Raw genomic sequence first — 20,771 nt, forward strand, 5'->3', positions numbered from 1 at the left:
CCAATGCTGCCCCAATTACTTGCCCTGCCTACCTTGGTCATCACGCTGGCAGGGGCCCCCAGCCCCTCCTCTGGGACATCATCGTAGTCAGGGTCGTCTGGTAAAAAAAAAAAAAAAAAAAAAAAAAGCTCAGAAGCCGGAGCTTGACCTCCTCAAAGGGGCACCAAGACTTGGTTTCACAAAGGCCACTCTCAGGCCAGGATAGTCTCCCACCCCCACCCAGGCCTGACTTTCAAAAGAAAGACATGGGACAGGAAGTGCTATTTATACTGAAGGAAAGGAAGGGCCACCACAAGGAGGCTGACCAGGCAGCAAACCCTGTAGTCAGGACTGGGGACTATCCAAACAAGGCCTATGAGGAACAAGAATCAAGACAAACCAAAGGGTGGCAGCCCCAACCAACTCCAGCAGCACTTGGACCTCGATACCCCAAGGGTCAGCCATGCTCGTGCTTGGCAAACAGAAGACAGGAAGGCGAGAAAGAGCATGCACTCTGAGGAGGCTCAGGACACTGCTGGCTACCAGGCAGAGAGGGAGTATGTCCACACTGCATGCTCTCCAGGGCTGATCCAGAAGACCACCCAGAACCCAGCTGTCCTGTAACACTCACCAAACTCAGGGAGCAGGCGGGGAGGCTTGGGAGGGATCTCAGGAGGACGGGGAGGCAGGAGCTGAGGCCCCTGGGGAAAGGCAGGCAGGAGGGTGGACAGGGTCTCTGATGGCTCCGGTTGGGGACGGGATGACACTGGTGGCAGCAATAACTCCTCCTTAGAGGGAAGGCTGAGAATAGAACACAGTTGGGTGTCGGTATGCAACAGCCAGGGTTCTGACCCACTGAGGCCCTGATCACCTGAGCAAACACCTTTCCTACCCAGACTCCAACCTGCCTCACACAGCCTCAACCATGCTCACTCAGCAGCACCTCCTGAACCAAAATGCACTCGTCACCCAGCCCCAGTGCTCCTGTTCCACGCTGACAGACAAGACCAGAATGAGGCAGAGAAGGCTGCAAAAATGGAGGTAAGTCTTGGCACGTGCTATGGAGGATACAGGGCATTTTCTGTCAGAGAGAGGATGGGACTGAAACAGGCATCCAGGCAAGAGCTGAAGACACAGGCCAGTCTCATAAACTGATTCCTAAGGCCCAGATTATAGTCTCTGGGCCAAGGCTTCTCCTTTTTTTGTCTACATTCAGAAATTCACTATTTCCCAGTGAACTCAGATCTCTCAAGTTCTCTTCACCCACCACTTTCTTCTCTGCTTCAGTTAACCTGGGCTTTCTCGACACAGTTTTCTTGTTGTCCTGTCCTGGTGATGAATGTCTCCTGAAGGGCTCTGTCATCTCAGACATGGGTTTGAACGAACCCCACCTTGGTGTCTTCATTTCAGTGTGTCGTGGGCTAAGTGCTTAACCTCTGGGGGTCTAGGTCTCCTCTTATGTGAAGTAGGAGCCCTTTTCACAGGCGGAGGGCAGGATGATTAACTGCGTGGGCCACACACAGGATCCTCGGTGCCCAGCAGCTAACAATGGCTGGCTGCCAAGTCCAGGTGTCCTGGCCCCATCAGCTATCTCTGTCCACATCTGCCAAGGGCTAAGGAGGGGGCATCGGAACGAGCAGATTCCTCCCAAACCCTGATTACTTACAGAGAGTGGTCTGTTCGCTCTCTGTTCCCAGCAGTGGGTAGGTAGCGGCATGTGACTGCCATAAACACAAGGAGGTCTTGGGGCAGGGGCGGGGGGGGGGGGGGTTAATACAACCAGGGCCCCTCTCCCTGCTCCCTCTGGTCACAGGAGCATCCCTGCCTCTACACCGCTTCTCCCCAAACACCTTTCTGTTTCCCTAACCCTGCTGTTCTCCCCTGTACATGAAAATTATTCCAAATAATATTCTTCAAAGTAAAGCATGTCCCTCCTGCCAATGCTTTGTTAGCTAACAGAATCCCAGCTCAACTACTACATGTGTCTTAGAATGTGCTGTTTCCACATAGCTTGTACTACAGCCATGCAGATGGGGTCGGGATGGGGGTTCCCTGTGGAGTCATGACCTGCATGAGGTGGTGCAGCAGCCCAGTTACCTACACAGCACCACCTTGGCAACAGTGGCCTGCATGGGAGCTCCAGGAGCACCAAGAGAAACTGACAGCAAACTCTACCTCTGTAGTGTAGTGATGGCTCCTAAGTATAATGACCTGCAACTAGAACACTCACACTTGTGGGGCCCCTAGAAGGCACATAAGCAAGCCCCTTGGGACAAGAAGTTTCTAAGCTAGGCTGGCTCCCTGTGAGTCACCTGCCCACTCTGGTCCTCAGTCCTCACCTCTGAGCTGTCACCTGCAAGGGTCACAAAGAATGGCTGCCAGACAGGTATGAGGACTGCGACGTGATGGCTATCATGGCCCCTGCTGCTACCCTGGTAGCAAGTTGTTCTCTATACCCTGTCTACTTCTCTGGTAATACCAAGAGGAGATGGTACTGAGAGTATGCAGCGTCCTGGGCACTACACCGGGCTGTCTCCCCGAGTTGACCCTGAGTCTCTTTACTGAAGGGAAAACATCTGACTGGAGATCCCCACTGTCGAGTGAAGAGCTTGGCGGAGTGGACGACAAGGGCACTCTAGTCAGGTGGGTGGCAAACAGGAGGACCAATCTGCGGACAGACTCGAGAGTTGATCCTTCTGGTTGCAAGGGAAGCAAGTGAATGATTAAATGGTGACTTAACATCTGAATGCAAACATGTCCCACAGCTTGGCCTGGTGCCTGGCCCAGGATGTTCGGTGCCATGTCCTCAGACTTCAGGATGAGCAAATCAATGCATCACACAGAGGGTTCCAGGCAGCAGGAAGAAGGGGCTGTGGAGGCCAAGCTCAGGGGTCAGCTGAGAGCAGAACGTGAACTATGGAGAAGTAGGAAGTAGGGATTCCCATTCTCCAAGGCCAAACAAGCCGAAGTGGGCCTGGCTCTCTATTGCCAGTCTCCTCCCTTGGGGTGGGGGTGGGGGGACTCTAAGGGGTGGAGAGTAGCAACAGGGTGCCCACTTGTTCCTTACCCTCCAGGGCCAGGCTAGCACAAACCATCCTCACCAGGTCTACCGCTAAATACCACTGTCCTAATGCTCCACAAGCTTGCCCTGAGGCTCGCCACCTGCAGGTGCTCTGTGTCCTTATCATCTGTCCCAGGTTGGGAGACAACAGAGCCTCTCATAACACTTGCAGCAAGAAACCTCCATGAGAGCCAGACTGCCTGGCATAGGGAATCTAGCACTGCTGACTCAGGGCCAGGAAAGGAGAAGTGAGGTCAGAAAGGCACAGCTTGTGGGAAATCCCCAGGGGAGGGGATAGTATCCCCTACCGAGAACAGAGCCCAGGGGGCAACCCTGGAGCAGCCCCTGGGTGTCTGCTCCTCACAAACAGTCCCAGGTTGTTCCATTCTCCAGTCCAGTGCTGCTCTCTGGCCTCAGCACAGCCGTAAACGCTAGTGAACACCCTCCAGGCCTCTACTCCCCCTGCTTCTTCTCCTTTGACTTCTACCCCCCACTCCCAACCCAGGGAAGCACCCTCTGTACCTCAAAATGTAGCCCACAGGCCCAGGCAGGGCAAAGCTGCACTTTCTATAGCCAAGGTGCAATTCTAATTATTATGCCATTCACAGTAAGACAGGGCACCCGGGACAGGGGTGAGCCACCTCAGCCCTGGTCCTGAGCCCAAGAAGTCTGACCTTACAGATCACAAGAAATATCATGGGACCTTGTACCCAGGGCTGGGGGACATATGAGGGCCCCAAACATAAAGGGGTAAGATTAAAGTGACCCTGTCACTAATGGTATGAACCAGAAGCTTAAGGCTCTGCCTATAACTATTATGGGGCAATAGGTACAAATGGAGCCTGTCCTGGGCACAATGAGCTGTGTGACTGACTGCTCCAGTTTGGAGGCAGGCGGATCTGGGTTTGTGTCCCAGAACTCAATCATCACCTCTGAGCCTCAGTTTCCCAAACTCTGACTAGCCTGCAAGCTTACCCACACTGTTCTCACATGTTACCTGGAATCTCAGCCCCACAGGCTAGGCCATAAGCTGCAGTATAGCCTTCTCCTGTGCTCCTCTCCCGACACAGCCCGTCTAATCTTCCTCCAGCCAGAGAAACCAAGGCTCACTTTGAGGGCAGGAGGACTGCAGAGAAGGGCAGCCTAAGTGTCAAGCTGACTTTGGACTCAGTCCCCACTCCCTAGCCATTCACTGTGCAGCCCTCTATAAAAAAAAGCTAATCTGAAGTCAACAAATATTTGTTTACCTTTACATTGAATGTTTGTGTATAGGCATATATGCACATGAGTGCCAGTGAATACCCTGGGGCTGGAGTTCCACGTGGTTAACGTGGGAACTGTGAGACAAACTCAGGTCTTCTACAAGAGCAGTATGCACTCTTAACTCTTGGTCCATCTATACAATTCCAAGCTGCCATCTAAAAACTTATACTTCAAAGCCTTTACATAAAGCCTTCCTTTCACCTCAAACATCTGTCCCTGTCTAGTCAAATTCCTACTTTCTTAAAAGGCCAACATCCCCCACCCCCCACCCCTACTGTGGGCTTTCCCTCATGCCTCAGGCTTTGTTGGGGCTTCCTTGGGGCTCCCCCACTCTCCATACTACTTCTTTATTTTTAAGATTTACTTATTTGTTTATGTGTAAGTGTGTATGTAAATGCACTGCCTACATTCAGGCGCCCACAGATGTCAAAAAAGGCACCAGATCCCCTGGAACTGACATTACAGATTGTTTGTGAGCTACTATGTAAGTCCTAAGAATTGAACCCGGGTCCTGTGGAACGGCAGTCAGTGCTCTCAAGCACTGAGCCATTTCTGCAGACCACCACCATACTTCCGGTCACTCTGCATGGCTATATCCTTCAGTGTTGAGTTCCCTGAGATGACCTCAGAGAACAAAGGATCCAGGCTATGTCCCACCCCAGCATTAGAACCTTCCCCCTAAAATGCTACATGGACCTTAGAGGGACCCAGGCCAATCCTAGGACTCTCACCAGCACAGCTGCAAGAGGCGCCAGGCCCAGTTATCTGGAGACATTAGTCTCCAGTGGTAAACTTTCCCAGCTGCCCACTTCCTCCTCAGCAGCTGGCCCAGTCCTGCACTCCTTGCTTCCCCCATGCTGCTTCTGTCCCTCCTCCACCTCAGTGCTGGTGCTGCTGCAAAGCCCTAGCTATGCCCCACTCACTTCTGCCCAGGCCACAGTGGACCAAGTTCTTGCAGACTCCCTTTGCTAGAATGGACATCTGCAGCCTACATGTCACTTAACACAAAGGGCTGTCCTGAACAGCCACACTGCCAGCATCCTGCTCTAGGCTGCAGCCCCCAAATGCACCCCCAATAGCACCCGATTCGAGTTCAGCACACAACTAAGGCCCCACAGCCCAGGGCACTTCTTCCTGGACCAGGGGCTCCCCTTGCTAAGTGACACTGTGGGTCAGGCTTCTGCTGGGGCTTTCTACATGGAATGACCACAAACCATCGATTCCCTTGTGCTTAAAACACACTTCGCCCTCCAGGAAACCCACCCATGCATTCCCCCTCCTTTAGCTCACACAGTCCACAGGGCCCTCCATACCACTCCACTGCCTGACCCCTGCTGAGCTGCCTGCTCCACAGACAGTCCTGTTGTGGTGAGCCAGAGGCGCATAGCATCTATCTGCCAGTCTTCTCTGTGAACCTCCTGGGTTTGGTCCTACTTTCTCCCTGAGGACAGGAAGACCAGGTCATCTCTTGGTGAGCTTTCAGACAGTTTCAGGATCCCTCCCCCACTGCTTCTCGTGCCCAGTCCACAGTAGAGGCCATTCTGTGCTCCTAGTGACCCGAAGGGTGCTGGGTTCATTAGGGATTCCTTGTAACTAGAAGGAGGGGAGGTCAACTTCATACTCAACATTTACCTACCAATTAACAACCCTGCCAGGCAGGGGAGGAACCAGACAAACAAAGTGCCAGCCCTCTCTGCAGGTAGGTCCCTGTCGCCTTGGGCTGGGGGCAAGGGGTTTAGACACATGCAATCTTGAATTTGACAATGCAACAAGCTAACCTAAATCTCCCCAAGGGAATTTCTAGATGGTACAGGGAACTCGAAATTAATGGCAGAATAGAACAAGCACCAGAGGCCCAAAGATAGACACACAAACACACACACACACACACACACACACACACACACACACACACACACACAAACACACAATAGAAATTAGGTACTGGGGTCCCCAGTGGATCCAGGAGAGGCTGATGGGGAGACACTGACCTGGAAAACCCAGAGAAAAGGAAGGAGGGATGTGGTAGAAAAGGACAGTTAAAAAAAAAAAAAAAAAAAAAAACTGGGGCAGTGGAGAAAGTAAAAGAAAATTCTGAGCAAGCCAAGAGGCAGCAGAGCACCCTGGAAAAGCAGCTTAGAAAGTGGACAGCCAGACAAAGAGGCACTCTTGTCCTCCCAGCCCTCCCACCTGCCCAACACCCTAGCCGGGACTTCCCCTCACTCACCCTCAGAGGCCTGCTGAATCCCCGGCCTAAGAACTCAGGCTCCAGCCAGGTGGACCAGTGCCTGCCAAGGTGGCCTGTGTCTGCCCCTGGAAGCCTATGTGGGCGCAGGCTGGCCTTGTGGCACGAGTCCCTGTTGCCAGCCGTGCCTGTGTCCTGCTCCCTTGGAGGTATGAATCCCAGGTATGTCTTTGCACACCTATAGGTGGTGTCTCTGAATGTGTGTAAATCAATTCTATAAGTGTGTGTGTTTCTGAATATAATCATAAATCTGTTGTGTGTGTGTGTGAGAGAGAGAGAGAGAAAGAGAGAGAGAGAGAGAGAGAGAGAGAGAGAGTGTGTGTGTGTGTGTGTGTGTGTGTGTGTGTGTGTGTGTGTGTTTGTGTCCAGCTCTAGTCTCTGCTTCCTGCTCTCCGTCTCTCCTATCCCCACCCCCTTCAGGCTGGGCCAACACACTTCCTGAAAGCACTAAGAGAGAGAAAAGTCACCCATAATCCCCTGGGGCAGTACTTCCTCCCCGCCCCTCAGGCCACACCAGTACCGTCTAAACTAAAATGGGACAACTAGCCCTGTCTGTTGGTCCCCTGAGGCCTCACAGGGTGAATGTCCAGAAAGCCCTGATTCTGGCTAGCCCTTACGGTGGATTTCCTAGACCCCACCCGCTGCAGGATGCCCAAAGAAGCTGCAAAATAGGCTCTCTGAAGGGAAGGATTTCTGCCCCAGCAACAGGTGATCAGCCTCCAGGAAGGCCAAGGATTGGCTGGGCTGCAAAGCATTCAAAACACAAAAGGGAAACCTCGCAAGGTATGACTCCAGCCAGTAGCTGCCCACTCTGGGCAAATATTTCCTTTCCCTCAAATATCTCAAGGCATCCAAGTGCCAGAGAAGGAAACTGAGACCCACAGAGAGTTGGAAGGGGCTATGTAGAGTGACTTTGGGACCCTTGATCAGAAACGATTCCACGGTGACTCAGAGATGTGAGTCCTGAGGGGTTTGTCTGACACCTGGCGGACAGGGACATGGTCCAGAGGCAGGATCTGAATGCTGGTTCCCCCTCCAGGGCTGAATATCTTTGGGCCCCCAGCCAGTTCACAGCCACAAGCTGAAATACCAGACTATATCACAGCTACAGAGGTAAAGTGGGGTCTTCTCAGGCCACATGTGAGCCTGGCCCTCAACCTGGCCAGGCAGAAAGGAGGGAGCCCCACCCTTGCTTGTTTTGTGGTGTGCTTACACCTTTCCCTGTAGCCTTGGATCCTATCAACTCCTCACTTCCCTCCAGCTCCTCTGACAATATCTCCTTCCCTGGGATGACATGAATTAGAGAGAAGGATCGGCGTGATGAGCTCAGGGTCCTTTAGTCTATGGCTAGTACAGGCTGAGGCCTGCTCACATCATTGCCAGGCACCTAAGCTCAGCACCTGCAGTGTGAAAGCTCCTGGCAGCACTGACCTTTAACCTCCATGACATGTACAAAGGGCCTATTAGATTCCCAACCTTGCCGGAGTTCGAGGATTCAAGGGTAAAGGAAACTGACAAAGATCCCGTACTCTAGGAGAGCTGACAGTCTAACAGGCTCAGGCTCTTGGCAGCATATGTACACACATATGTGCACAGTGACTCACACTTGACAGTACACAAACAATAAATGTGCCAATTCACTTACCCAAACAGCATCTGCACACTATTAACAGCGCAAGCTAGCACTGCAACCCCCACAGCAGCAGTACCCAGGGGCACAAGCATGTGTATACTCAGCCCTGATGAGCTCACACATCCAGGGCCTGTCACCACTGAAACTGCACAGGTCCCCTGCACCCTGCACCTATTAGGATCAAGCATGGCTACCTTCAGATCCAGCACAGACATGCAAGTACACAGATGTGCCACAACCCTGACAGCTGGCCAAACGTGCATGTGTATATCTACACATGCAGTATACAGACAGGCAGACAGTCTAAACACCCATACACATGAGATAAAAATAAAAGTAAAAATAAACCCAAAGACTTTGTATATCCATGAGCTGAGGACTGCAGACGACTCCTAATGCTACATTCCAGGGCACAGGACACCAGGATTGGCACCACTCTTCCCTAAGGGATGGTCCCAAACTGTGGGGATCAAAGAAGGTTCTTTGCAACCTAATGTCCCACATCCATGGATTCAATAAGCTGCAGACCAAAATATGTGAGGCAAATCCACATCTATCTGAAAAGATGTAGATTTTTTTTCCTCGTCCCTATTCCCTAACCAGTATCCCTAACTATCATATTCCAGTATGATAGTTATCTGCACAGCATTTACAGTGTATTTGGCATTGTAAGTAACGTCCAGACGATTTGCAGTTCAAGACATGGGGCTGGGGACATGGGTCTGTGGTAGAACACTTGCCAAGCATGTGCATGGCCCTGAATTTGATCCCTAAAGCACAGAAAAACAAAAAACAAAACAAAGAACATGGGGGATGAGCACAGGTTCCTTGCAAGTACTTTTATGGTCCCCCACACTGTGCCTACTGAGGGGTCAGATGTTTTACTTAGGGGCCTTAACTTCCCCACCTATTGGCCAAGTACCTATGTTGAGACTAGCTCTGAGAGTGGGGCCTTGTGTATCCTGGGGCCCTGATCTGAGAATATGATTTCTATTCTACCCTACAAGTTCCCTGAACAGATAGATATAAGTGCCAGGAGAACCACATAAGACCCAGATAGTTCAGATAGGACATCAGGTCCCGAGGGCAGAGGGCAAGAACCCATCCTTGCTTTTCCTGATTTGCTTATACCTTGCTCTATAGCCTAAAATCCTAACCCAGATGAATTCTTCCCATTGGCCTCTTCTGAAGGCCTCTCCCTTCCCAAAACATCTCCAGAGGGTGACTCTGGTTGGGAGAAAGAAGGAGAGAAAGGGTGTGGAATGGATTCCAGCAACTCTGAATCTGCTATGGCCTTCACTCAAATAAATGTTTCTCCTGCATGCAAGAGAATGGCCACTAGGGGGTGGAATAGCACCAAGAACCATGCATCTCTAGCCCATGTAACTTCACACACACAACCTTAGACCTGGCTTGGCCCAGAAGGTCCCCTAACTCAATGCTTCTCTCTAGACGGAGAAAACCTCACGGACTTTCCCCACAAGAGTGTTTCTGCATGGACCCAGGTAGTCCTTTTCCCCATGCTCTAAGCCTCAGTTACCCAGCTTGAAATCAGAACACAATCTCCACCCTCCACAGGCTTGCTGAAGGGATCAAGGGAATCCCCAACACTGTCCAGCAGTGACAAGGACAAGAGACCTCTCTCAGCACATCCCTTCAAAAAAGAAAATCCAATGGAATATTGGAGTGTCATTACCCCCAAACATGCGGCAGCCCTGTCTTTAGAGGCTTTTCCCCTGGCACTGAGCAAACAGCTGGAAGAAGAGTTAAGTGGAATGTCCACAGAAAGAGGAAAAATCTCCGGAAAGCAAGAAGTGGAGCTAGGGAGAGGAGAAGGAATTCTGAAGAGGAGGGAGGGTGAGCAGGCTGCGGCTCTGGGAGGTCCTGGGGTTTGGTGAGATGTGTCAAACACAGCTTGGGTGGGGGGAGCAGTATGACAGACAGAGGCACACCCCACCCCCACACCTGAGCCTGTGTGTTTACACTTTCTCCACCTGACCCCCCACGGTATCTCACAGGCCAGGTGCCCCGGTGAACTTAGATGCCTCCCTAACTTACTTCTGTTACTGGTCCAACCTCAGTGATGGCGACACCAACCATTTGTTGGATTGGCCCGGGGGGGGGGGGGGGGAGGGGTGGAGCTGAGGGAAGGGAGAGCACTGTGGCTCTATACCCTCTCTGCATGCATGTATCCTCAGGTCCACACCTCACCCCACCCTGCCCTCTTCCCTACTCTCTAAGCTTGCATTCTTAGCAGTCAGAGTCATTCCTCCAGCCCTGCCTCCTACACTCTGGGACCTTCCACCCAGCGGCAGTGATGTCACTCACCTGGCCTGTGGGTAGTGGGGTACGGTACGAGGAGGTACAGGAGGAACACTAGGTTCTACTGAGTGTCGCTTGGCAGGCAGTGGGGGCAGCACAGGGTCCGGGGAAGCTGTGGATGGGGGAGTGAAGCAGGCAGGCGGGAGGCAGCTCCTTCGGGGAGGAATAGGCGGAGCAGCAGGTAGCCCTTCATCCTCTCCAGCTGTGGGCGGAGGTTCAGGTTCAGGCGGAGTGACAGGCACAGGTGGTGAGCGGAAGATGTGTCTCTTCATGGGCACAGGCCGTGGGGCAGGGCGGGGCACAGGGGCCGGGGGTGCATAGGCACGGAGTAGACCGGCCAGGATACGGCGGCGGTGGCCAGGGAGGTGCATGCCCATGTCCAACAGTCTGGTATCGCTGAGGCCTTGGCATTCGGTGGTCCATACCAGTCCGTGCTGCTCAAAGAGTGCCGTGTACTGCTCCAGGTGCAACGCCCGAAGCCACTCAGCTACTGACAGGGTGTCGTCGCTGCTCTCTGCCATGGCTTCTGGAAGCTGGGACCCAGGGCCAGGCTCAGACCTGAAATAAGAGGTCCCGGGTGAGGAGTACAGCAACCCAGAAGCCATGGCCGGCAATGTCCCTCTGTCAGCTTCTATGCTATGCCCATCACAGTCCTGAATGTCATAATCTCAAATACAGAATCCCAAAAGATGAAAATCTAAAGCCCCAAATCCAGAAACTGTGATCCTCGAAGATTAGAGCCTTGGATGCTGAAATCTGAAATCTCCAGATGCCACTTAAATTCTATTCTTTTATTGTTGGTGGCTTTGGTGGTTTTCTTTTAAGATTTATTTATTATGTATACACTGTTCAGTCTGCATGTCAGAAGAGGGCACCAGATCGCATTACAGATGATTGTGAGCCACCATGTGGTTGCTGGGAATTGAACTCAGGACCTCTGGAAGAGCAGTCAGTGCTCTTAACCTTTGAGCCATCTCTCCAGACTGGCTTTGGTGTTTTAAGACAGGGTTTTGCTATGTGCCTCTTTGACTCTGGCCTTGAATGGGCCCTAAACTTACAATGTAGCCCAGGCTAGCCTGAAACTTAAATCAATCCTCCTGTCTCCACCTTCTGAGCACTGGGATTATAGGTATACACCACCATATCCAATCTGAGCTCATTTTTGCACATCCACACTGCTCATATACCAGGCCTGACTGAGGGTCCCTGTTGCCCTAGCATCTAGCTCACGGTTTCTTAGAATATCATATCCTCTACAGCCATCACACTCCCAACCTACAGGTTCAGCTACTGCTGTGAGACTGGAAAATGCTACGGTTGGTGCTGGGCAAGACACTCCATCCCCACTGCTTCTGCAAGACTACAGGGCCCAATCTCACGGAGGCGCCTAACCCCAGGTGAGGACCAGGTCTGGAGGCTCAGTGAGCATGTGGGATCAAAAGGCACCACTGCTGGACTCTCAGCAGACTCCATCTCCTGTCCATGTCCCTTAAGAAAAGTTCCTGAGGGCTGGAGAGTTGGCTCAGAGGTTAAGGGCACTGACTGCTTTTCCAGAGGTCCTGAGTTCAATTCCCAGCAACCACATGGTGTTCACAGCCATCTTTAATGAGATCTGGTGTTGTCTTCTGGACGGCAGGCATATATGCAGGCAAATATATATATATATATATATATATATATATATATATATTAAAAAACTATATAAAACTATAAACATTAAAAACTATATAAAAGAAAGAAAAGGAAGAGAGAGAGAGAGAGAGAGAGAGAGAGAGAGAGAAGAAAGAAAGAAAGAAAGAAAGAAAGAAAGAAAGAAAGAAAGAAAGAAAGAAAAGCTCCTGAAGGGAAAAAGCCTGGATCACCCAGCCTCTACATTCTGGCCTTGTATAATCCCCACAGAGGAGAGAGAGAACATTCATTTGTTCATGCTTTCATCCATTTGTTCATTGACTCAGTCATCAAAACAGCCTGGCCCTGGACAATAGGAACCCCCACGTGCCAAGAACTGAAGAGTCTCTGGGCTGCTGAGAGTCCAAGAAAGACAGGAAGAGGTGACTACCAGATCCAAAGGGTACAGCCACCTGGTCACCCACAGCATGGAAGAGGCAACAGTAATGTTCAGCACTGAAGCTTACTTAATAGACTGATATTCCTTAAACAAGTCTTCTAGAATTACAAAATAGTAGGAAATTCCATTTACAGCGGCTGGAGACATGGCTCAGAGGTTCCCAGCAACCATGTTGGATGGCTTACAACCACCTACAACTCTAGTTCCCCCTGAAGGTACCTGCATACACATGGCACACATATCAACAAGCAGGAACACATATATACAAACATAAATAAAGCTTTGAAAGCAATTCCCATTACAGTCAGGAACAAGACAGTGGTGTCCACTTCAGTATTGTGTTTATTATCAACATTGCTCTGAGAGTTCTAGACAGCACAAATAAGCAAGAGGTTGACACTATAAATCAGGACAGATAAACTTTCCATAGTCACCAATATGAGTTTTGAGATGGGAGCTCCCAAGCAGCTGAGACATTTTGTTTGCTTTGATTTTTGTTTTGGTTTTTTGAAAGAGTTTCTCTGTGTAACAGTCCTGGCTGTCCTGGAATTCACTCTATAGACTAGGCTGGTCTCCAATCACTGAGATCCACCTACCGCTGCCTCCCAAGTGCTGGGGTTAAAGGCCTGCGCCACCACCGCCCAGCTAACTTAGACACTGTTATTAGTACTAATAGAAGAGTTCAGTAGGGCCACTGAAACTAATATTCCTATGCAGTAACCAGGAAGGAACCAGGATGAAAATACTCACAACAGTCTCACAGAACAGAAAAACACAAGAATGAACATGAGAAATACACACACCTTGGAGCAGTGATGAAGCTTGGGGCCAGGGTGCTGGGCTGATCCCCACTGAGGGGAAGAAGACAGTGAGGGACAGAAGGGCCCAGTAAGGGTTAAAAAACTTTCTCACACAAGAGAAGGCAGGCAGGCAAGTAGAAAAACTACATGAATACAAGTCTGAGTTCTTACTGAGAATTAAAAAAAAAAAAAAAAAAAAGCCTGGATGTGGCACAGCTGGAGAGTTTGCTTGGTGGCTAAGAGCACTGGCTGGTCTTCCAAAGGTCCCAGGTTTGATTCCCAGCACCCACATGACTTCTCACAGTGGCCTGTAACTCCAGTCCCCCAGGATCCGACACCTTTTTCTGGCACCAGACACACACGCAGTGCACAGACAGACATGCAAACAAAACACCCACACACAAATAAAATGACCTGTACAAGTAAGACGATTAATTCTCTCGTCTCAAACTCACTATGTAGCTGAGGTCACATGACCTTAAACCTCAGATCCTTCCTCCTCCACCTCCCAGTTACAGGCATGAGCCACCACCACACCTTGCTCTGCAGCAGCGCTGAATATTGAACATGAACTGAGCACTCTACCAACTCATCCCCAGTCACTCCCAGCCTGTCTTGTCGTTAAATGTCATGTGACAGTACATAAAAATTAAGCATCGTAGAACCCATCATGAAACCACCTAGGAGCTATCTCCTATCCTACTATTTCCCGAAAGCTGATTCACACCTAAATACAGAACATTATCTGTAATCCCAGCACTCAGGAGCAGTGTTCCTTCATTCGAAGTCAACCTGGGCTGCTTGAAACTGATACACATGAAAAAGGAGAGAGAGAAAGAACACAAGTGGGCAAGGGAGCACACAAGTCTGAGCACAATTTTTAGTTTTTTGTCAACCTGACACAAGCTGGAATCACTGGGAAGAGGGATGTCAACTGAGGGATTGTCTTCATCACACTGGCCTGTGGGCAAGTCTATGAGACACTTTCTTGATTACTGATGTGAGTGGGCCCAGACCACTGTGAGCCAGCCGTGCCACTCCAGAGCAGGTGGTTCTATTAGAAAGCAGGTTGAGCAAGCCATGAGAAGCAAGCCAGTAATCAGCATTCCTCCATGGCCTCTGCATGAGTTCCTGCCCTGACTTCCCTTCATGGTGTAAGTGGTAAGATAAAACAAACCCTTTCTTCCCCAGGTTGCTCTTGGTGATGGCGTTTATTACAGCAACAGACACCAAACTAAGAGAGAGAATGATGGGGGGATAATCTGAACAGAGAAGTTCAGATGAAGGAAAACACACACGGTCTTTAAACACAGGTCGAGGAACTCAACAGAACACAGAGGTAAAACACAGCCTTCCATCCATCAAGTGTTCCATCCAACACAAACAACCTGAAAGTACACACAGTGGTCATATGGTAGGGCACCTCCTCCCTGACTGGCTGGGGTGCCTCCAGGGAGGACAATATCACAGTCACTAGGAGAGCCCCTCTGTTGCCGCCCTTTGACCTAGCCACCCTGGGTGAAAACTCAAATACAGGCATTTGCCCTGCAGTGTTACTGGCACCCATCCAAATCAACATACATAAATGGCTATCAGCTACCAAACTGCGAATTACAGAAGATGGAAATAACCGAAATGTCCGTCAGTTGGGAAATAAATGACTAAAGTATGGGGTAGTCATGCAATAGACAACATAGTGGCTATCAAAAGGAGGAAGATCCTCTACACCAGTATGAATGACCCTGTTATGTGAGCAAGAAAATGTCCAGAACAGGATTGTAACGTCCTGCCTTTTACAAACAAGAAAAGCTAACAGCAGTAACACCAAGCGGAGTGCCAGGATGAGTATGGCCACTTGGGTAAGTGCCGAGATATGTCTCCACAGAGACAGGAGGCCAGGCCACACAGGAGAACTCCTCAAATGAAGGAAGTGAAGGGCTGAGGGGCCATGAGGAAACAGGACAGAAAAACAGCTCACAGGGCCTAAAGCTTGTGTCATCTCGATGATCTTTTGGGGGGAAAGAAAGCAAGAATGTCTTATTTTTGAAAAATTAACAAAACATAATCTTGCACATACATTGCTCAGGCCCCTCTCTGAATCCTAGAATGGCCTTGAATACAAAACTTTAGCTTCCCTGGAAAACTATCTTGGTGCAGAGAAAGACAATTCATTTTATGTTTTCTGTCACCTAATGTTCAATTATGTGAGTTTTAAAAGAATAGTCATTCAATAGAAAGACAAACAATGGCCCTTAATAGTATAAAAGTATAAAGAAGTAAAGTCTTCCAGAGTTGAATTAAAACCTGAAAGCAATTTCCAAACAGAAAGTAGGCTGGTTTCTAAAGTTTATATAAAGTGATGTTAAAGATGTATATTCAAGCTGGGCAGTGGTGGCACATGCCTTTAATCCCAGCATTTGGAAGGAAGGGGCAAGTGAATCTCTGTGAGTTCAAGGACAGCCTGATCTACAGAGCAAGTTCCAGGGCTACACAGAGAAACCCTGTCTCAAAAAACAAGCAAGAAGATGTATATTCAACCATAAAATCAAGGTACAGAGTATCATTGTATAACCATCTGGGCTAAAGAAAAACAAAAGCAAAACAAAAAATTATGGACACACATCTGAGTAGATAAACAAGAAGTAGATAAATGGTGGTGGAGGAAACAGGATTCTTCTAGATCCTTCTTTTTGATATTGTGCCACAAACCTCACAGAATGAATCCTATTTCAAGAGGATATGGGTACAGTGGATAAAGGTGCTTGCCACAAAGCCTAACGACCTGAGTTCAATTCCTAGTGTGGGAGGTTCAAACAGACTCTTGCACATACATGCTGTGGCACCAGGATGTATGTATGTACAGCAAGCACACACACACAGAGACTCACACACAGACACAGATACACACAGATTCTCACACACACACTCACACACACAGACTCAAACAAAATAAGCATTTAAAAGCAGGAGAGGGAGGCAAGTGTATCTCTGTGAGTTCAAGACTAGCCTGGTCTACAAGAGCTAGTTCCAGGACAACCTCCAAAGCCACAGAGAAACCCTGTCTCGAAACACACACCCCAAAAAAGCAGAAGAAGGAGCCAGGAGGAGGTGGCACACTCTTTTACTTCTAGCACTCAGGAGGCAGAGGCAGGCAGATCTCTGTGAGTTCGAGACCAGCCTGGTCTACAGAATGAGTTCTAGGACAGGCAGGGCTACAGACAGAAACCCTATCTCAGAAAAAAAAAAATCAATAAAAGGGGAGAGGGCTATGATCATCATTAATAGCACTCAGGAGTAACGAGGCCAAACTCAGCAAGCAAGGAGGAAACACCAATCGTTGGCAACCAGCAAACCAGCCTGGGGCCTGGTCCTCCCCTCTCAGAACCCCTCGGGGAGGCTTTACCCAGTTCTCAGGCTTCATCTTCAGTTCTTCATCTTCAACTTCAGCTTGACAAATAATAGAACATAAAACCCTAGGTCTCAGCTTCCACGAAACTCCCACCTCAGGGTCCCCGCTCCCCACTTACCAGCCGCCAAGTACACCCGGGCCTCCAGAGAGGTTGTTCCTATTCCCAAGGTCTCCTCATGGTGCTCTGTGGTGGATGCTGCAGGGAAAGAGGTATGGGAGAAAATTCATGAGACAAGTAATGCCAGGAGGAGAGACAGGAAGGGGAAAGGGAAAGGAAGAGGAGAGGGCGGGGCAAACCAAAGATAGGGAAGAAAGCAGAGACTGGAGGAGAAGAGAGAGAGAACTCCCGGACACCAGGACGATGGCCATGGAGTCAGGTCCCAGCAAGTCCTTCCAGGAGAGAGTGTGAGGGTTGGAATGGTGAGGTACCTGCAAGAGGTAAGCATGAAGTTACTAAGGGGCTCAGGGTTACTGGCTGCCTGTTTGGAATCCCCAGTGTTGGGACTCCTACAGGGGAGTCTTGCTAAGAGACTGCACCAGGGAGGGAGACACGGGGATACGATATGCTCCTTGGATAAGATGTTTTCCTGACAGAAGAGCTGGGGACACAGGAACACAAAACTCTCTCCACTAATCTGGGGACCATGAAACAGGCTGGGACAGAGGCGGGGCAAAACTGGAACAAGGACATGAGCCAATAGGGGATTTCCAGGAGAAGTGAGAACAGGCTCAGAAGTCCCAGGCTCTATGAGGTAGGGGTCGTGAGCACAATGGGATACACAGACCCCTCCATGGAGCCCAGAGCAAAGTGAGGGCAGGAATGTCTTAGTAACTGCTGGGCTCTGCACCATAGCCTTGGGAGCATACATGACCATTTATTTATGGTAAGTGGACTCTACAACTGTCACAGCTCAGAACAGGTGTGGTAGTGCACATCTGGATCCCAGTAGTAGGGAGGCTCCTGTGAATAGAGGGCACCAAAGCCAGTACCAGGCCAGCCTGGGCTACATAGTTAGACCCTGTCCCCAAAATCAAACAAAACAACACCTCCCACAAAAACAACAAACAAAAAGCCCCACAATGCTTTATGTGTCTGTGGGTGTCTGTATGAGTACACGGACCTGTGAAGGTCCTGGTACAAGTGCATATATGCATCGGTGCGTGGAGGGCAAGCATCATTCCTCCAGAGACTTCTACCTTGTTTTTTTAAGACAAGGTCTCTCACTAATTAGGCTATGTTGGCTGGCCAGGGCCCCAGGGGATCCTCCTGTACTGTGTCTCCCACCCACAAGTGTACAGCCTCATGTCCAGCTTGCCAGGTGAATAGGAATGGAACCCAGGTCCTCATGCATACGTGGCACTTTGCAGACATCTGTCTCCCCAGGGATGGGATTTTAAAGTGAGGATTTTAAAAGCAAAATGTTAGAGATTTTATTTACTTTATGTGTATAGGTATTTTGCATGCACATATGTCTGCGCACCCCATGTATGCGGTGCCAAAGGAGGCAAGAAAAGGGTGCAGATCTCCTGAGACTCGAGTCATAGACAGTTGTGAGTCATTACGTGGGTGCTTGGAATCGAACCTGAGTCTTCTGGAAGATCAACCAGCATTCTTAACCACTGAGCCATCTCTCCAGCCTCTAAAACAAAGGTTAAGTAACTGGTACTCTGGGTGAAAGTGTTGGCCTGAATGGCAGGCTTCTCAAATGATAGCATTAAAAAGACAAACAGGGCAGGCCGGTGGTGGCACACACCTTTAATCCCAGCACTCAGGAGGCAGAGGCAGAGGCAGGTGGATCTCTAAGTTCGAGGCCAGCCTGGTCTACAAAGGGAGTTCCAGGATAGACAGATCTACACAGAGAAACCCTGCCAAAAAAAAAAAAAAAAAAAAAAAAGACAAACAGCATGCCTAGTATCTGTACACTTTAATTCAAGTAATACTCATCAACCCTCTAATAATCTCTAGAGAGTTTAAGATAAAAAAGAGTACAAGGAAGTTAAGTGACTTACCTAAGTCATAGTCTCAACACATCTAGGCCTGCCCTTTTCAATACAGTAGCTGGCATAGCCATATATGGCTTTGAACATTTGAAACATGGCCCCAAAATAAAGAGCACTGAATTCTGAACATAGGGTATTTTGAAGAGAGTGAAAGAAAAAAAGAACCTAAAATATCTCAATGACTTGCTATTGATTACATGATGAATAATAATCATTGAATATTTGATATTTAGGTTTAAATACTACTAAAGCAACATGAAGCCAGAAATGGTTGCAAACACCTAGAATCCTAGCACATGGGAAGTAGAGGAAAGAGAATCAAGCATTCACTGACAGTGATGATGATAATGATGGTGATGATATTTAAAAATTTAAAAACAGTAGCTAGATAGATGGATCAGCTGTTAAGAGCACTTGCTGCTCTTACAGAGGACCTGGGTTCAGTTTCCAGCACCCAAGTGGTGACTCGAAACCACATGTCAGCTCTTGTGCCAAGGACTCAATGCCATTTTCTGGGCTCCTCGGGCGCCAGGCACACATGTAGTATACATACACACATGCTAGCAAACGGTCATATTCAAAAAATAAAAATGTTAAAATACATTGCTCTTACTTGTTTTGTTTTGCCAGGAATAAACCCAGGGCTGTGCACATGTTAGGCAAGGCCTCTACCACTGAGATCCTGAGTGCCTGGATGACAGAAGTGGGCCTGCTCTTGCACTCATGCATATGTGTGGTGTTGTGGGTGCATGCACGTGTGTAAGCATGTGCACATGCATGCCATGATGCCTGCGTTGAGATCAGAGGGCAGCCCTGGGCATGTGCCCTTACCTATCACCTTGGAACAGCCTCTCTCATAGTTCCCCACTGTGCACCAGGCTAGCAGCTCAGTCTACTTCTGACACTCTGCACAAACTTCTGGAGAGTCTCCTGTCTCTACCTCCCGTCCTCTGATGGAACAGGGCTGCTGCATCTGTTTGTTTGTTTGTTTGTTTACTGCATTTGTGCACACACACACACACACACACACACACACACACACACGTGCATGTACATACTCAGAGAACAACTTGCAAGAGTCTGCTCTCTCCTTCCACTGCGTGCAACCTGAATTCAGGCTGTCAACTGGGGGGTGGGGGGGAACGACAAGGCAGGAAACTTGACTCACTGAACCATGTTACCAGCCCATGTGACCAACTTTTACCTGGGTTCTGCAGATCTCAATTCAGGTCCTTAGGCTTGCATCGCAAGCATTTTCATCATGGAACCTGCTCTTGCACTGTCTATTGGGCAAGGCAGCTCTGCACTCTCAGCCATGTTCTCCATCCTTAGCCATTCTCTCCATCCTCAGCCAGGCTCTCCACTCTCAGCCATGCTCTCCACTCTTCTCTTAGCCATGCTGCTTGCTGCTTCTCAAAAGTGTTGCCTAAGCAAAGGTCAAGTATAAAGGAGTGCCTATGGAGGTCAGCTGACTGAGGAATGCTGATGGTCCTAACTCATTGCTGGACAGGCTAGGTCTGGGAAACAGGAACCCACTGCTCTCCCTGAGAAGAGCCTGGCCTCTCTCAAGTTCCTATTTATTCCTGCACTAAAGGGCACTGGCTAAGGTCAGAGACCTGGGGCCTGGGTGCTGATAGCTTTAGGGACAGTGCTATTCAAGGAGCTGAAAGCATAACCCAGAGGCCTCCAGGAACCTCAAGCTGGACACTGCCACCCAGGAATGTCAGCCTAGGGCCCTCACCAGGCTAGGTCAGAGTAGCTTCCCAGGGGTGGCTGTCCACGGCAGAAGTCTGCAATAATCACTGCTGGAGCCAGAAAGTACTGTAACGCCATCCTTCCTTTATTGAAAATCATGATATTTTATGTTTTGTTCATCATGGATTTTTTGACAAGGGTTTTCATTCTTTAAATGGCACCAAAATATCATGTGCCTTGATGGTAGAGCTCTTCAGCACCCAGCCCTCCCCTGCTCTGCTCTCACTCCCTGAGA

General features: G+C 49.5%; 2 protein-coding genes across 7 annotated transcripts in view; one reads left to right on the forward strand and one right to left on the reverse strand.

The window, feature by feature from the left end:
* The window catches only part of Arap1 (ArfGAP with RhoGAP domain, ankyrin repeat and PH domain 1), a 61,311-nt gene that overhangs the window by 25,581 nt on the left and 14,959 nt on the right, over window positions 1-20,771 (reverse strand). For 5 of the 6 annotated variants that reach the window (XR_003483851.2, XR_003483852.2, XM_027407826.2 and 2 more), the window contains 4 exons: window positions 16,899-16,976; window positions 10,510-11,061; window positions 611-780; window positions 33-97 (listed from right to left, as the gene is read on the reverse strand). Coding sequence is in view for 4 of the 6 variants with exons in the window: in XM_027407826.2 (XP_027263627.1) it covers window positions 33-97; window positions 611-780; window positions 10,510-11,024 (750 nt within the window). In the remaining 2 variants the exon portion in view is untranslated. Of the gene's footprint in view, window positions 1-32; window positions 98-610; window positions 781-6,530; window positions 6,853-10,509; window positions 11,062-16,898; window positions 16,977-20,771 lie in introns of those variants that run through there. The other variant, XM_027407827.2, reaches the window with a different exon arrangement.
* On the forward strand, window positions 7,045-12,094 carry LOC113834881. Its single transcript, XM_035442343.1, has 3 exons — window positions 7,045-7,331; window positions 9,760-10,038; window positions 11,785-12,094. The coding sequence occupies exons 1-3, from the start codon at window positions 7,082-7,084 to the stop codon at window positions 11,892-11,894; spliced, it is 639 nt and encodes a 212-aa protein (XP_035298234.1). The 5' UTR covers window positions 7,045-7,081; the 3' UTR covers window positions 11,895-12,094.

The sequence above is a fragment of the Cricetulus griseus genome, chromosome 3, assembly GCF_003668045.3.
Source record: "Cricetulus griseus strain 17A/GY chromosome 3, alternate assembly CriGri-PICRH-1.0, whole genome shotgun sequence".
Classification (NCBI taxonomy): Eukaryota; Metazoa; Chordata; class Mammalia; order Rodentia; family Cricetidae; genus Cricetulus; species Cricetulus griseus.

Bases quoted from the DNA above. Each gene is read 5' to 3' on its own strand.
- LOC113834881 (XM_035442343.1), top strand. From the start codon at position 7,082: ATGGGACAACTAGCCCTGTCTGTTGGTCCCCTGAGGCCTCACAGGGTG. The intron at 7,332-9,759 runs GTATGACTCCAG...CACCCTCCACAG, and splicing joins CAAAAGGGAAACCTCGCAAG to GCTTGCTGAAGGGATCAAGG. The intron at 10,039-11,784 runs GTGAGCAGGCTG...CCCAACCTACAG, and splicing joins AATTCTGAAGAGGAGGGAGG to GTTCAGCTACTGCTGTGAGA.